Source organism: Aulonocara stuartgranti (genome assembly GCF_965226115.1).
Source record: "Aulonocara stuartgranti genome assembly, chromosome: 23".
Lineage (NCBI taxonomy): Eukaryota > Metazoa > Chordata > Actinopteri > Cichliformes > Cichlidae > Aulonocara > Aulonocara stuartgranti.
Window position 1 is genome coordinate 48,887,237 of NC_138958.1, and position 14,873 is coordinate 48,902,109.

Genomic DNA, 14,873 nt, shown 5'->3' on the forward strand with positions numbered 1-14,873 from the left:
TGGCTCCCCACACTCCCTAGCAGATCATTACATGGAGAAACCTTTGGAATGCAAGCATGCTGATCCACACAGGTATGCACACAGGTGTACACATGGGTATTCATAGACGCGGACTACAGCTTTCTTGGCTGCTGCCTCAAAGCACACTGTGCGCTGGCTATCTTGCGTGCTGCACAATATCGTTTATTATTTAGTAACTATCGATATCTACTGCTAGCTAGTTTATTGTGATGGTGCTTTTTTTTTCTTATTATGTTGCTCTTTGTTGTTTGCTTTCTCCTCTGTTTTTTTTTCTCCATACAGGTGACCCAGGAGTTTTGTTTTTTTTGTTTGTTTGTTTTTTTCTCTCTTCCCCCCCTTCTCACCGTCTCTTCTCCCCTTTGGTTTTCTTTTTTTCTCTCCCTCTCTTTCTTTCATTCTTTCCCCCTGTCCTATCCCACAGTCATGTCTGTCCCGTTTGTAGCAACTGAAAATAAAATAAATTCATAATTATAATAAAGGTCAATCAAATGGACCAATATGGCAAGCCCATGATGATCCACTTGGTAAAATAAATCCGCTTGGCATCTTTCTTGGCCTTAAGACAACAATTCTGATGGCTAAAGATCCAAACGGGACAAAAAAAAAAAAAAAAAGGAAGTCTCTCGAGCGTCTGAGGTGGTAGAGACGCTGTTGGGCCTTTTTCACCATGGTGTTGATGTGACAGGACCATGACAGGTCCTGCGTGATGTGAACTCCGAGGTATTTGAAGTTGTCCACTCTCTCCACTGGGCACTCGTTGATGACGGGGGTCTGGTAGTTCCTCTCCTGCTTAGTGCTGAAGTCCACTATCAGCTCCTTTGTCTTACTGATGTTTAGAAGGAGGTTGTTCCTCTGGCACCACTTCTCCAGATTCCTAATCTCCTTCAGGTAGGCCGTCTCGTTGTTATCAGAGATCAGGCCCACCACGACGGTGTCGTCAGCAAACTTGATGATGGTGGTGGAGCTGGTAGTGGCCACACAGTCATATGTGTACAGAGAGTACAGCAGGGGGCTCAGAACACACCCCTGGGGGGCTCCAGTGCTGAGAGTGGTGGAGGCTGAGACATGTCGGCCCATCCTTACTGCCTGTGGTCTGCCAGTTAGGAAGTTGGAGATCCACTGACACATAGATGAGCTGAGTCCCAGATGCTCCAGCTTGGTGGTGAGTGTGGAGGGAATTATGGTGTTAAATGCAGAGCTGTAGTCTATAATAATAATAATAATAATAATGGATACTTTATTGATCCCCATGAGGAAATTACTTGTTTTTCTCTGCATTTGACCCATTCACTCAGTGAAGCAGTGGGCAGCCCACTAAGCAGGCGCCCGGGGAGCAGTGTGTAGGGACGGTACCTTGCTCAGGGGTACCTCAGGGTAGCCGTTAAGTGGATTCGAACCGCCGACCTTCCGATCATGGGGTGCCCACTTTACCTACTGAGCTATCCCTGCCCCCTATGAAGAGCATTTTAACATAATTCCCCCTTCTAGTGTCCAAGTGAGTAAGTGATGTGTGGAGGAGATGAGAGATGGCATCGTCTGTGGAACGATTTGGACGGTAAGCGAACTGTAGTGGGTCCAGTGTGTCTGGTGGTGAAGAAATGATGAAGTCTCTGACCAGGCGTTCAAAACACTTCATCACTACTGAGGTGAGGGCTACAGGGCGATAGTCATTGAGAGAAGCAGGGTGGGGTTTCTTCGGGACAGGAACAATGATGGACTCTTTGAAGCATGTGGGGATCACCGACTGAGATAAAGAGATGTTGAATATCTCAGTGAACACAGGAGCTAGCTGGTATGCGCAGTCTCTTAGGATACGACCTGGGATGCCGTCTGGTCCTGCTGCTTTCCTGGTGTTCACTCTCTTGAAGGCTCTCCTTACTTCATGCTCGGAGATGACGAGCACGTTTCCGGTGCTGGCAGTATCTTCCTGTCTACAGCCGTTAGCGCCGCTAGCACTAGCATTGTTGGAGTCCTTAGCTGCAGCCTCAAAGCGAGCATAGAAAGTTACTGGAGCAGCCTTCCTGAAGACAGCAGTGTGTTTTCATGCTTTTAAAGCCAAACTCACCTTTCAGACCTTGCTTTCATTTATTATCTATTTTTATTTGTTTATTATATATTTATTTCTACTGTTTAACTACTGCTCACATCTTTTATCCTCCTTTTTAATTGTTCATTTCTTTTTACCCAGTGTTTCTATATTGCACTTTGTATTTGTCATCTATATTTATCATGCACTACTTTGCTCATTTATTGTTTGGTTTTAATGTTATTAAATTCCGGTTCTTTTGGTATTTGTTATGGCCAAAAAGACACGGCTCAAAAGTGGTCTTTTTACTTTAAAAGATTATCTTTATTTTACATATCCGGATATGGAGACCTGAACACACAACCCCAGGTCTGAAGCACAAAACAGCAAGTCTAGTCATTTATATAGACATCACACACACTTTAAGTTTCGACCAAACACTCTGCTTAGTTTCACTTTTCGCCTGCAAAAGCATGTAATTTCCTGTCAGTCCTGTCGGCACAGAGTGTACTCAGATTTGGGCCTTTCTTATAAAGCAATATAATCAGCATATAAGTATTTAAGATTATAAATTTAAACCTCAACAATGTTCTTACCTGGGGTCCGTTCTTCGTACCTCGCTTACTACATCCAAGATCAAATCATCGCGCCAACTTTGAGCTTGCTATTCCGGTACTCCGAACACACCTGTTGTTGACGATTAGTATAGCTGGATGAAGTAATGTGAGATCACTGGGTGGCTTAACAGGGGCTACGCATCGATAGTAGAAACATTGATCGGCAACCCTTTGTTTGTTTATTGATTTCACACAGATACATACAGGTCATTTCCTAAAAAAGGGAAATGTACTATTAACATTCTATTACATGTATGTGATTATTACAGATGTAATTCATATTTCAGAGTAGTAATTGCAAATTACTTTGTGTAATCAAGATGAGAGACCACGGCTATAAAAGCGAAGGTGGATTTGGGAAGTCTGTCGCAGCCATGTCCTGTCCGTATACGCGAGCCACCCATTGCGGAAGGTGCAAGATTGATAAGGAGAGTCCTCAGAATCCAGCGTATATTGCGGGACAGACAGGATCCTTTAGCTCAGCGCGACAGTGTGCTCATAGAGAGATATCGATATTCCCGTGAGGGTATTATTTACTTAACCAACTTGTTGACGAGGGGGTGCAGGACCACCACCTGTCTTTTTTGCTCTGCCCTTTTCTTGGTTGCTGTTATGAACAAACAGATTATTCCAGGGTCTCTTTCCAAGAGACGAAAAGCAATATAAGTGATAAATATTACCATTCTGTAGAATATTCTTATATTTCACTTTTACTTGTTCCCATGTTCTAGTGGGTCCTGTTGTGGCTCTAATGTGAAAGGGGATATAATGTAATATAATATAATATAATGTAATATAATATTGGATAATATAGTGTAATATAATAAATCTACCCTACCGCCTACTGGTGTTGGCCAGAGGGGCCGATGGCGCGATATGGCAGCCTGGCTTCTGTCAGTCTGCCCCAGGGCAGCTGTGGCTACAACTGATTAAACTCTGAAACTCCTGAAATCCCTCACTCAAGAGTTCTTGCTCTGCTGCCGAAAAATACCGAGCGCGCTCCTTCGACATTTCCGCCGACCAATCAGAGAGTTGCCGATCAATGTTTCTGCTATCGATGTGTAGCCCCTTTTACGACACCCAGTGATCTCACATTACTTCATCCAGCTGTACTAATCGTCAACAGCAGGTGTGTTCGGAGAACCGGATTAGCGAGCTCACCGTTAGCGCGATGATTTGGTTTTGGATGTGTCATTTGATCTTGGATGTAGTAAGCGACGTACGAAGAACGGGCCCCAGGTCTCTGGTTTGTTTGTTTGTTTGTTTGTTTGTTTGTTTGTTTGTTTGTGTGTTTGTTTGTTTTGCTCAGTTCTGTTTTTCTGAGGTTTTTTAAGTTATTAAATTTGTAACTCTAGTGATTTGTGTATGTGACAGAGAGGCACTGCTAGGGATTTTTTGACACAAGTTGTTCTTGTAAAATCAGTCTGTGGAGGTTCTCAGACATCCAGGTCACCGTAGTCTAAGGAGCTTGGAAAGAAAAGCGTCTTCTTTAAGTTTCCTTGAAGATGTTTCACCTCTTATGAGAGGGTCAAATGGTGGAGTAGGGCAGTCAGTGAAAGGGCAATGGTGGTGGCTCAGGGTTTGTATGTTTGGGGGGTTCAGAGGGAAAAGATGAATGCAGGTCTGGAGTTGGTGTGTGAGAGCAGGGAGTGAATTCAGCATCCTGACAACCTGGATGAAGCTGTCTCTCAGTCTCCTGGTTCTGGCCCGGAGGCTCTTCAGTCTCCTCCCTGATGGCAGCAGGTCCTGACAAGCATGTTGATAGTGTCACCACCCGATCGTTGGGGGGTGGAGTCTTCTGTGCTGGGGTGTCGTTCTGTGTCTCAAAGCAAGAGAAAATTTCACTTAGCTCTTACGGTAATGTGGTGGACCCGACAGCGGTCTGAGGAGTGGGCTTGTAGTCTGTGATGGTCTGTATCCCTTGCCACAGCCTCTGAGTATCTCTGCTGTCACTGAAGCTTTGCAAAATCCTCCTGGAGCACTGCATTTCCACCTCTCTGATGCATGTGACAGGTTTGCCCTTGCTGTTGTTAGGCTCACCTCATCCCCAGCTTTCAAGGCTGCATTTCTCACCCTCAGGAGCCTGTAGACCTCACCTGTGAGCCATGGTTTCTGATTGGCCTGGACAGTGGTCTCTATGACCTCATCGATGCCTTTTGAGATGTAGCCAATGACAGTTTCTGTATATTCCTGCAGGTCTGTGGTGTTGTGTGGCGGCCTGTTTAAGGATCTCCCAGTCTGTGGTGGAAAAGCAGTATTGCAGGTCCTTCTGGCCACACACGTACCTGCTTACGAACTGGTTTAGTGACTTTGACCAGGGGCCTGTATGCTGGCATTAGCATAACAGTGATGTGATCAGAGGCACCAAAGTGGGTGGGGGGCTTTGTAATCTCCTCTCTTGGTGGTGAAAACATTATCCAAAAAGTCGTTTCCTTGTGTTGGAAATTCAATGTGTCTATGCAGTAGTAAACATAGGGGGTGTCCAAATTCATGGGCTGCATCCTCCTGAGGACGCATTTGTAGACCGATTACGTCACAGCGACACGATGAAGGCTGTCCAAATTCATAGACTCCTCTGAATGCAGCCGACCAATGCGTCCTCTTTTTCCCCAAAATTAAAGGATGGGTCGGGTGTGTCCTTCATGGCCCACCATATCCCAGAATTCATAGCGTGGCCCATCCAATTCCACTTTCCGGCAATGGCGGTCGCTACTAAGTTTTCAATATTACTCTTATTACTCTTTCTGGGTCACAAAATAAACTTTTAACATATTTTCAGGTGAGAATGTAGCTGTGTAAACTTTAAATATCTGCTCAGTTTATCAAGATATCGCATATTTGCAAAAGTGCTCCGACGTTTCTGAGACGTCTGTTACCCACCAGCTCGATAGCTAGCCGAGAGCTCGAGGGTCAGTAGAGCCGCCGAGAACAGCAAACTCCCGGCACATCATGTTCAGATCACCGCGGTCTTTTGCTACTCAGGTTAAACGTAATATATAAGTGACTTAGACAACCTCAAAATGTTATTGTTGGGCTTTTTTCAGTGTTTTGTTTGTTCGTGAGTAAATCGGTTTGGCTGAGATTAAAGTTATTAGATTAGATTAGACAAAATAAACCTTTACAGTGGCAAAAGTATTCGGTCCCCTTGAACTTTCCCACATTTTGTCACGTTACAGCCACAAACATGAATCAATTTTATTGGAATTCCACGTGAAAGACCAACACAAACTGGTGTACACATGAGAAGTGGAATGAAAATCATACATGACTCCAAACATTTTTTACAAATAAATAACTGCAAAGTGGGGTGTGTGTAATTATTCAGCCCCCTTTGGTCTGAGTGCAGTCAGTTGCCCATAGACGTTGCCTGATGAGTGCTAATGACTAAATAGAGTGCACCTGTGTGTAATCTAATGTCAGTACAAATACAGCTGCTCTGCGACGGCCTCAGAGGTTGTCTAAGAGAATATTGAGAGCAACAACACCATGAAGTCCAAAGAACACAGCAGACAGGTCAGGGATAAAGTTATTGAGAAATTTAAAGCAGGCTTAGGCTACAAAAAGATTTCCCAAGCCTTGAACATCCCACGGAGCACTGTTCAATAGTGATGGGCAGATGAAGCCCCATGAAGCACTGAAGCTTTTCATCCAATTGGTTCACCCCAACGCGAAGCTTCTTGAAGCTTCATTTGCTCTAGCAGGACACCTACTGGACGTAAAAATATTAGTTGGCATGAATTTGAAGAGTGTGGCATTTTGCACACAGCCTGTGAATGTCAACAACAAAAGGAGTGTGTAAAACATCTATATTGTAGTGATGGCAGTATACTGTGTATATTTATGCTGGCAGTATGGAAAATGATTATTTGGAAATGCCTAAAATGGAAATGATCATATACTGTGAGGTGAGGTGTGGACAGTGGTTGTGCTTTTGTAACATTGAGGCAAGGACAGTGATTAGTAGGGGTGCAACGATACACAAAATTCACGGTTCGGTTCGGTTTGATACTTTGGTGTCACGGTTCGATATTTTTTCGATACAAAAAAATGTTCATGCCTTTTTAATTTGTCATTTATTAAAATTATAAATATATATTTTAACTCAAAAGTACAGTTTTTAAATTTAACCCTAACCCTTGTGCGTGTTTTTTATTTTGACAGCGAATGCGAACCACTTATGTGCACCCCTGGTTATATAGCTCGTCATATTGCAGCCACAGAAATTCTTTTGTCCATGAAACCATAAAGCTGCACTTTCTTTTTACCTTATAGTCTGATTTGTCATAACTTCTCCGTTTTGTGGTAAGCTTTTCTTTGGCTGTCACTTCTTCACCCTGACCTGTCTTATTTGGCTCAGCAGAACTAAAATATATATTCTGCTGCTTTTACACGCGCACTCACATAAGCTCAGCGATTCTCTGCGCGATCAACTTCTCACATGTTTAAGCTGCGGGAGATTTCACTTGTCTTGTTTGCATAGTAAGCTAACGATTAATAAGACAATGTCAGAGGAATTGGTGCACAAATTATCATCACTCACAGATCAGTGCTGTCGCTCTCTATACACAGTTCACACGATTGCAAAGTGAAAGCAAAAAAACAAGCGCAAATTCAAACGCGATTTCAATATGTCACATATTGACAGTGGCTCACCGATGCCAATGACATAATTACCCAGCTACATTTCCGAAAGAATGCAAAAGCATTGACATATATTTTTCCTTCCTACAATAGCCCGACGGGCAGGGCAGAGATAGATTTTGGTACCCCGACTGAAAAAATCGCTAGCCCCGGGACGTCGGGCTAGCGATATTGCGAGCCCTGTATCTGATTGAGGAATCACTCATCTTTGTCTTTGCACTAGGATAATGTCGGTGTAAATGTGCAGTCATATTCATTGTGTTCCCACTAGTGCTTTCAGGTTAATCTTGTTGAAATGACCTTAACGCCACAACACGGCAAATCTCCGTTAACGAGCTACCGCCGATCGCCCCGTGCATGGGGCTAGACGGCCAACACGTTAACGAGCTAACTGCGCTAACACACTAGCTCCCACCCATGTAATTGAGCATTGCATGGCACATCCAACATACTGTTTTACTTTAGTCCATGACTCGCTTACCTTCAGGGTCATACGTCACATGAAAACCAAAATAATTCCAAATGCCAGATCTGAATGAGGGTGGGCGAGGTCCAAGTTGCAAGGAGTGCTTAACTTCTGTCTCGCTAGCTTGCCCTGCGCTCTTCCTTCTGATGATGCTGTCTGTGTTGAGCGCTCAGTGGATCTGCGCTGGACAGTACAGCCTAGGCGGAGTAGTCGAACGCAGATTCACTGAGCGCTCAACACAGACAGCATCGTCAGAAGGAAAGTTGATAAAATAAATTACAAATTTTGTATTGTTCGATACATATGCGTACCGAACCGAAAGCACTGTATCGAACGGTTCAATATCGATACGAATATCGTTGCACCCCTAGTGATTAGTGTTTAGGGGACACATCATTGGTTTTTATTTAAAAACAACAGTTTCTCCACTGTGGCAGGTCGTAGGCGATTTCTTTTTTTTCCAAACTGTCTCTAACTCTCACTAACCGCAACTCTCCATCAAACGCCCACATTTTGAATGGGGTCTGAGGGGTTTATATCGCTGTCATAGCTCGCGGCAAAGTTTGAACCGCTTCCTGAACCAGTCACGTGGTACAGCCGGACAGCGAGGCTTCGGACGTCATCATTTTCAGCTCCTCCCATAAATGAAGCAAGCCTCGATACGCGCTTCGCGGAAACGCCCCCTCCATTACTCGACACACGCTTCGAAGCCTCGATACAGAACGTCACATCACTACTGTTCAAGCCATCATTCAGAAATGGAAGAAGTATGGAACAACTGTAAACCTACCAAGACAAGGCTGTCCACCTAAACTCACAGGCCGAACAAGGAGAGCGCTGATCAGAAATGCAGCCAAGAGGCCCATGGTGACTCTGGATGAGCTGCAGAGATCTACAGCTCAGGTGGGGAATCTGTCCATAGGACAACTATTAGTCGTGCACTGCACAAAGTTGGCCTTTATGGAAGAGTGGCAAGAAGAAAGCCATTGTTAACAGAAAACCATAAGAAGTGCCGTTTGCAGTTTGCCACAAGCCATGTGGGGGACACAGCAAACATGTGGAAGAAGCTGCTCTGGTCAGATGAGACCAAAATGGAACTTTTTGTTCAAAATGCTCTGTGTGGAAAACTAACACTGCACATCACTCTGAACACACCATCCCCACTGTCAAATATGGTGGTGGCAGCATCATGCTCTGGGGGTGCTTCTCTTCAGCAGGGACAGGGAAGCTGGTCAGAGTTGATGGGAAGATGGATGGAGCCAAATACAGGGCAATCTTGGAAGAAACCCTCTTGGAGTCTGCAAAAGACTTGAGACTGGGGCGGAGGTTCACCTTCCAGCAGGACAACGACCCTAAACATAAAGCCAGGGCAACAATGGAGTGGTTTAAAACAAAACATATCCATGTGTTAGAACGGCCCAGTCAAAGTCCAGATCTAAATCCAATCAGGAGTCTGTGGCAAGATCTGAAAACTGCTGTTCACAAACGCTGCCCATCTAATCTGACTGAGCTGGAGCTGTTTTGCAAAGAAGAATGGGCAAAGATTTCAGTCTGTAGATGTGCAAAGCTGGTAGAGACAGACCCTAAAAGACTGGCAGCTGGAACTGCAGCAAAAGCTGGTTCTACAAAGTATTGACTCAGGGGCTGAATAATTACACACACCCCACTTTGCAGTTATTTATTTGTACAAAATGTTTGGAATCATGTATGATTTTCGTTCCACTTCTCACGTGTGCACCACTTTGTGTTGGTCTTTCACCTGGAAGTCCAATAAAAAATGATTCGTGTTTGTGGCTGTAATGTGACAAAATGTGGAAAAGTTCAAGGGGACCGAATACTTTTGCAAGCCACTTTATTAATCCCCCAGGTGGTTTTCACACAGCTGAATAAACGTCAAACAGAAAACTGATTAAGCAGAAGTGTGAGATGGTCGAGAGTTTACTCCAGTGTCCTGTTATATTTTAGATAGCAAGGAGCAGACAGCTGAGTTTATTAAACTCCATCGAGACAGTGGTGATGCTAATCTGAAGGCTAGACCGTCCCATTTCATAGCCGTTTACTTCTGGCCTACCCGACCTTTGGAGGTATAGTTCTCATCACGCTGATTTATGTCCAAGTTTGATTCTAATTCCGACAGCGGTGATGTTAAAATGGGGTGTAACGTCATCATAGCAGCTTTGACTCAGAGTGATGCTGAAAAACTAGTTCATGCATTTATTACGTCCAGGCTGGACGACTGTAATTCATTATTATCAGGATGTCCAAAAAACTCGCTGAAAAGCCTTCAGCTAATCCAAAATGCTGCAGCAAGAGTCCTGACAGGGACTAGAAAGAGAGAGCAGATTTCTCCTGTTTTGGCTTCCCTTCATTGGCTTCCTGTTAAATCCAGAATTGAATTCAAAATCCTGCTCCTCACATACAAGGTCTTAAATAATCAGGCCCCATCTTATCTTAATGACCTTGTAGTACCATATCACCCTATTAGAGCACTTCGCTCTCGCTCTGCAGGCCTACTTGTTGTTCCTAGAGTATTTAAAAGTAGAATGGGAGGGAGAGCCTTCAGTTTTCAGGCCCCTCTTCTGTGGAACCAGCTTCCAGTTTGGATTCGGGAGACAGACACTATCTCTACTTTCAAGATTAGGCTTCAAACTTTCCTTTTTGCTAAAGCATATAGTTAGGGCTGGACCAGGTGACCCTGGATCCTCCCTTAGTTATGCTGCAATAGATGTAGGCTGCCGGGGGATTCCCATGATGCATTGAGTTTTTCCTTTCCAGTCACCTTTCTCACTCACTATGTGTTAACAGACCTCTCTGCATTGAATCATATCTGTTATTAACCTCTGTCTCTCTTCCACAGCATGTCTTTTATCCTGTCTTCGTTCTCTCACCCCAACCGGTCGCAGCAGATGGCCCCGCCCCTCCCTGAGCCTGGTTCTGCCGGAGGTTTCTTCCTGTTAAAAGGGAGTTTTTCCTTCCCACTGTCGCCAAAGTGCTTGCTCATAGGGGGTCATATGATTGTTGGGTTTTTCTCTGTATCTATGAAGCGCCTTGAGGCGACTTTTGTTGTGATTTGGCGCTATATAAATAAAATTGAATTGAATTGAATTGAATTGACTGGCAGCTGCAGTCACGGAGAAACTTGCGTATCTCTGTTCGGGAATAGCAGATAGAGGTAGGCTCTGAGAGGACGGCCAGCGTTTACGCTACGAAGACACGACCGAGTGTTTTAACCTGACAGCCTGAGGTGTTCTTCAGTAAACTGGACTACCCGACAGAAGGACCCGAGGCCCCGCTGCACTTTTTCGGTAAGTTAAACGTGTTTGTAAGCTACTCCGTAACTACCGTCCTTAGCTCGGTCCTGAGACCTAGCTAGCTAAGATGAGCACTCGGCCGTCAGGGTTTGTTTAGCTAACCCGTGCAGGTGAATGAATTTACCCTGACTAAAGAAATCAAGAGAAACGCCCCGGGCTGCTCAGTCACTAATTACCGTTATTGTACTTTTATTACAAGTATTATACTGTAAAGGCAACAGGCTGCACCCCGCTGCAGCTCCTGTGCAGAGCTGAATATTAAATATCTTATTAAACAGCACCATGTTTTCAGTCTCCACATGTGTAAAGACAGTAACACCTACTTTAAAAACCTGGCACTTCAGTAACTCCTCATTAATCTGTAAAAACCGATCAAATAGCAAAGCCTGATATTTACTGAAACCAACGACTTCCTCTTGGCAGCTTAAGTTAAAATTTTAATTTTTCGACTGATTAATTTTTTAGCGCTGACTGTATTTTTTATACTGAGTTTGTTGCAAATATTCAGGTTAAAAACTGTCTGAAATATTGTTAATGAGGTATGTTCACAAAGACACATGTGCAGAACTCTGTACAGCTTCCATCCTTTAAGACAAATAGTTTGAAGCATTAATATTTCTTCTTCAATACCAGTGCTGATACCAGTGCTGATACCAGTGCTGATACCAGTGCTGATACCACCTCTGTATGTTGTGACCAGGATGCAGCAGCACTGAAACCTGCTCCATCATCACATCTTTGCAGATGTCCATTTATAAAGCTCCAACAACTCAAAGGTGAACATGATATAGGAACATCTGTTCGTATATAAGGCTTTTTTTAAATAAACAGCTCATATGTCAGCTGTCAGCAGAACTGTAGGACTGAAAAAATGTAAGAGAAGAGAAGAACACTCCCGAGTGTGTGAGGACAGAAGGATCAGCTTTATTTCAGATTTGAGAGATAAACTTTATTTATTTATTTATTTATTTATTTATTTATTTATTTATTTATTTATTTAGGACAGTGCATGTTAATGAACATAAATGTAAAAAAAAAAAATTACATGAATGTAAACATACCAGATTATAGCCAAGGACTAATTTCCATCTGTTGTCCTTAAGCATAAAAAATAGACATAATAATTCATAAAAATTCATCATTCATTCATAATAAAAACTCCGTCACCAAACTTACACATACACGCCATTCTGTTCCCAAATAAAACATTAAAACTGTACAATTCATACATGATCGCACACTTGATTTGTCCATAACCAGTTTTTAACCTTTGCCTTAAACAAACTGAGTGTAGAGCATTCTCTAATGGGTTGAGGAAGACTGTTCCACAGATGGCCTCCCTGGACAGAGAGGACGTTCTGCCCAAATGCTGTCCGTCTGTGGGGTATAAACAAGTCTCCTCGGATTGTAGCTCGAGTGGTCCTGTCTGAGCTTTCTTTATGCCTAATGAACTGCTTTAATGGTGGTGGAGCAAGGGAGTGTAAGACTTTATATATTAAACTCACTCTTTTAAGTTTCACCTAGTTATTGAAGTTCAGTAATTTATGTTTTTAACACATGACAGTGGTGGTGGGAAGTCGGTTTTTTGTCAAGTAGTTTTAAACGTCTTTTATAAATGTTTTCAATAGTTTTAAGTGTTGTTGGACAAGCAAGTGACCAGGACGTCAAACAATAGTCCATATGAGAGATGATCATTGAGTAAAAATAAGTTTTTGCAACATTCATATTTAAATTATTACGTATATGATTAAAATTTCGATTATTAAATTTAAGTACCTGGGACACTTTATTTATGTGACTCTTGAAGGATAATGTTGGGTCTAGAAGGACCCCAAGATATTTAAATTCTGGAGCTAATTCAAGCTCTACTCCATCATATTTATATTTCAGTTTGTGATGATTGTGTTCTTGTTGTGACTACAGGAGCCGTCCTCAGATTCAGACCTCAGCACCACCCAGTGACAGCAGACAGATCATCCTATAGTTTCACTCTTTGTAGTAACTCCATAATTAACTGATGAAAACAGTCCAAAGGTTAAAGTACCACATGCGCTGTCAGTGACAGCTGCAGCTGTTTAAAGATAAAGTTAAAAGGATGAATCACCCATGTAACTGTGTCACTGTATATCAGCATCAACAGGACCTGAGTTTGGTGTTTGAGAGAGCTGTTGTCTACGTCTGTGTGCTGTCATTGCTCAGTCTGACCGAACGATGGACAGACTCAAGTTTGACTTTGAATCAAACTGTGTTGTTAAACAGTTTCATGGTTCAAAAAACAAAACAATCAAAAACACTTTTTTCATACTTGTGTTAAGTTTTGTATAGAAATGAGACCAAATTGATTGTGAGGTTAAATGTGATAGAAACAGCTCACACTGACATCCATCCTGATCAAACATGAGTGTCATGAAGCCTGTTTGCAGTTGTTTGCACTGTTTTCCACTCTGGATGTTGTTTCTGTTCAGCTGTGAGTATAAAAGGCTCCATTCTACAACCTGTTTGTGTTAGTTGTTCAATAGAAACATTATTTTGTGCTGATGTTGCACTTCTTTTATTCACAACCAAAGAGTTTTTGACGTCCGCATCAAAATACAAAGATCAGTATTGTCTAATGTTTTGGCTGCAGTGTGTTTTTGCAGACAGGTATAACTGAACAGCTTTAGTGTTTAGATTTTTTAAACTTGAGTATGAACTTATACAAAATGCAGCAAGATATTAAAAAAACGTTTGATTATAAAATCGACTATATTGGATTCATATCGATATCGGACATAAAAAGTGGCATCGTTCCATCTCTGCTTTGACTAGAGACACAGCTCTAATCAAAGAGGTGGTCCGCTTGCCTCCGCCCCAGAGAGAAGGGTTACATCTCCTGGGTTTAGGTGCGGCTTGCCCCTCTGAGGGCGGGGGTACCTGGACTTGGGATATAGAGTATGTTTGGGGAGTGCGACGGTCTGTGCAGTTTCTATTTGTGTCTGTCTACACGTTGGGTGAGTGCCGAGTATTTGGTTGTGCATATGGGGTGGGAATGCACGTTTGTGTCCGCGTGCGCCTGTCTATGTGTCAGGTTGGGTCTTAGACTCCACCTCTCTGGGTACATCTCAGGCCCTCCAAAGTACGGAGGCCTATCTCCCCTCACCACACTCCCTGCCGGTGGCTGATGCCCTCAGACGTTGGTGTGTTGGTGGTCCTTGTCGTCTGGGGCTGGGCGCTCATGTATGTACCGGCTCACTCCTGGTGGCCGATTGGCGATTCCCCCCCTTTTGGTGGTCCTCCTCGGGTCCTTGTACTCTGGGGCCTCTGGATATCTGGGGCCTGGATCTCCTCCATACCTGCTTCATACCCTGGTGGACGGGGCTATGGCTCTCCACACTCCCTAGCAGATCGTTACATGGAGAAACCTTTGGAATACAAGCATGCTGATCCACACAGGTGTGCACACAGGTGTACACACGGGTGTTCACAGACGCGGACTACAGCTTTATGGCTGCTGCCTCTAAGCACATTGTGCGCTGTCTATCTTGCGTGCTGCACAATATCGTTTATTATTTAGTATCTACTGTTATCTACTACTAGCTAGTTTATTGTGATGGTGCTGTTTTTATTATGTTGCTTGCTTTCTCTTCTGTTTTTTTTTTTCTCCATACAGGTGATCCAGGTGTTTTGTTTGTTTTTCTTTTTTCTTCCCCCCTTTCTCACCGTCTCTTCTCCCCTTTGGTTTTCTTTCTCTCCCTCTCTTTCTTTCATTCTCTCTCCCTGTCCTGTCCCCCAGTCATGTCTGTCCCGTTTGT

The 14,873-nt window shown here is 43.4% G+C and overlaps 1 protein-coding gene across 1 annotated transcript in view; it reads left to right on the forward strand.

Annotated features, from left to right (window-relative positions):
• Positions 1-11,616: 11,616 nt before the first annotated feature.
• LOC309701281 (ribonuclease inhibitor-like) overlaps positions 11,617-14,873 on the forward strand; it is a gene marked incomplete at its 5' end in the record, with an annotated part of 286,714 nt that continues 283,457 nt past the window's right edge. The window contains one exon of the mRNA XM_082525374.1: positions 11,617-11,621. Within this exon, the coding sequence (XP_082381500.1) occupies positions 11,617-11,621 (5 nt within the window). The remainder of the gene's footprint in view (positions 11,622-14,873) is intronic.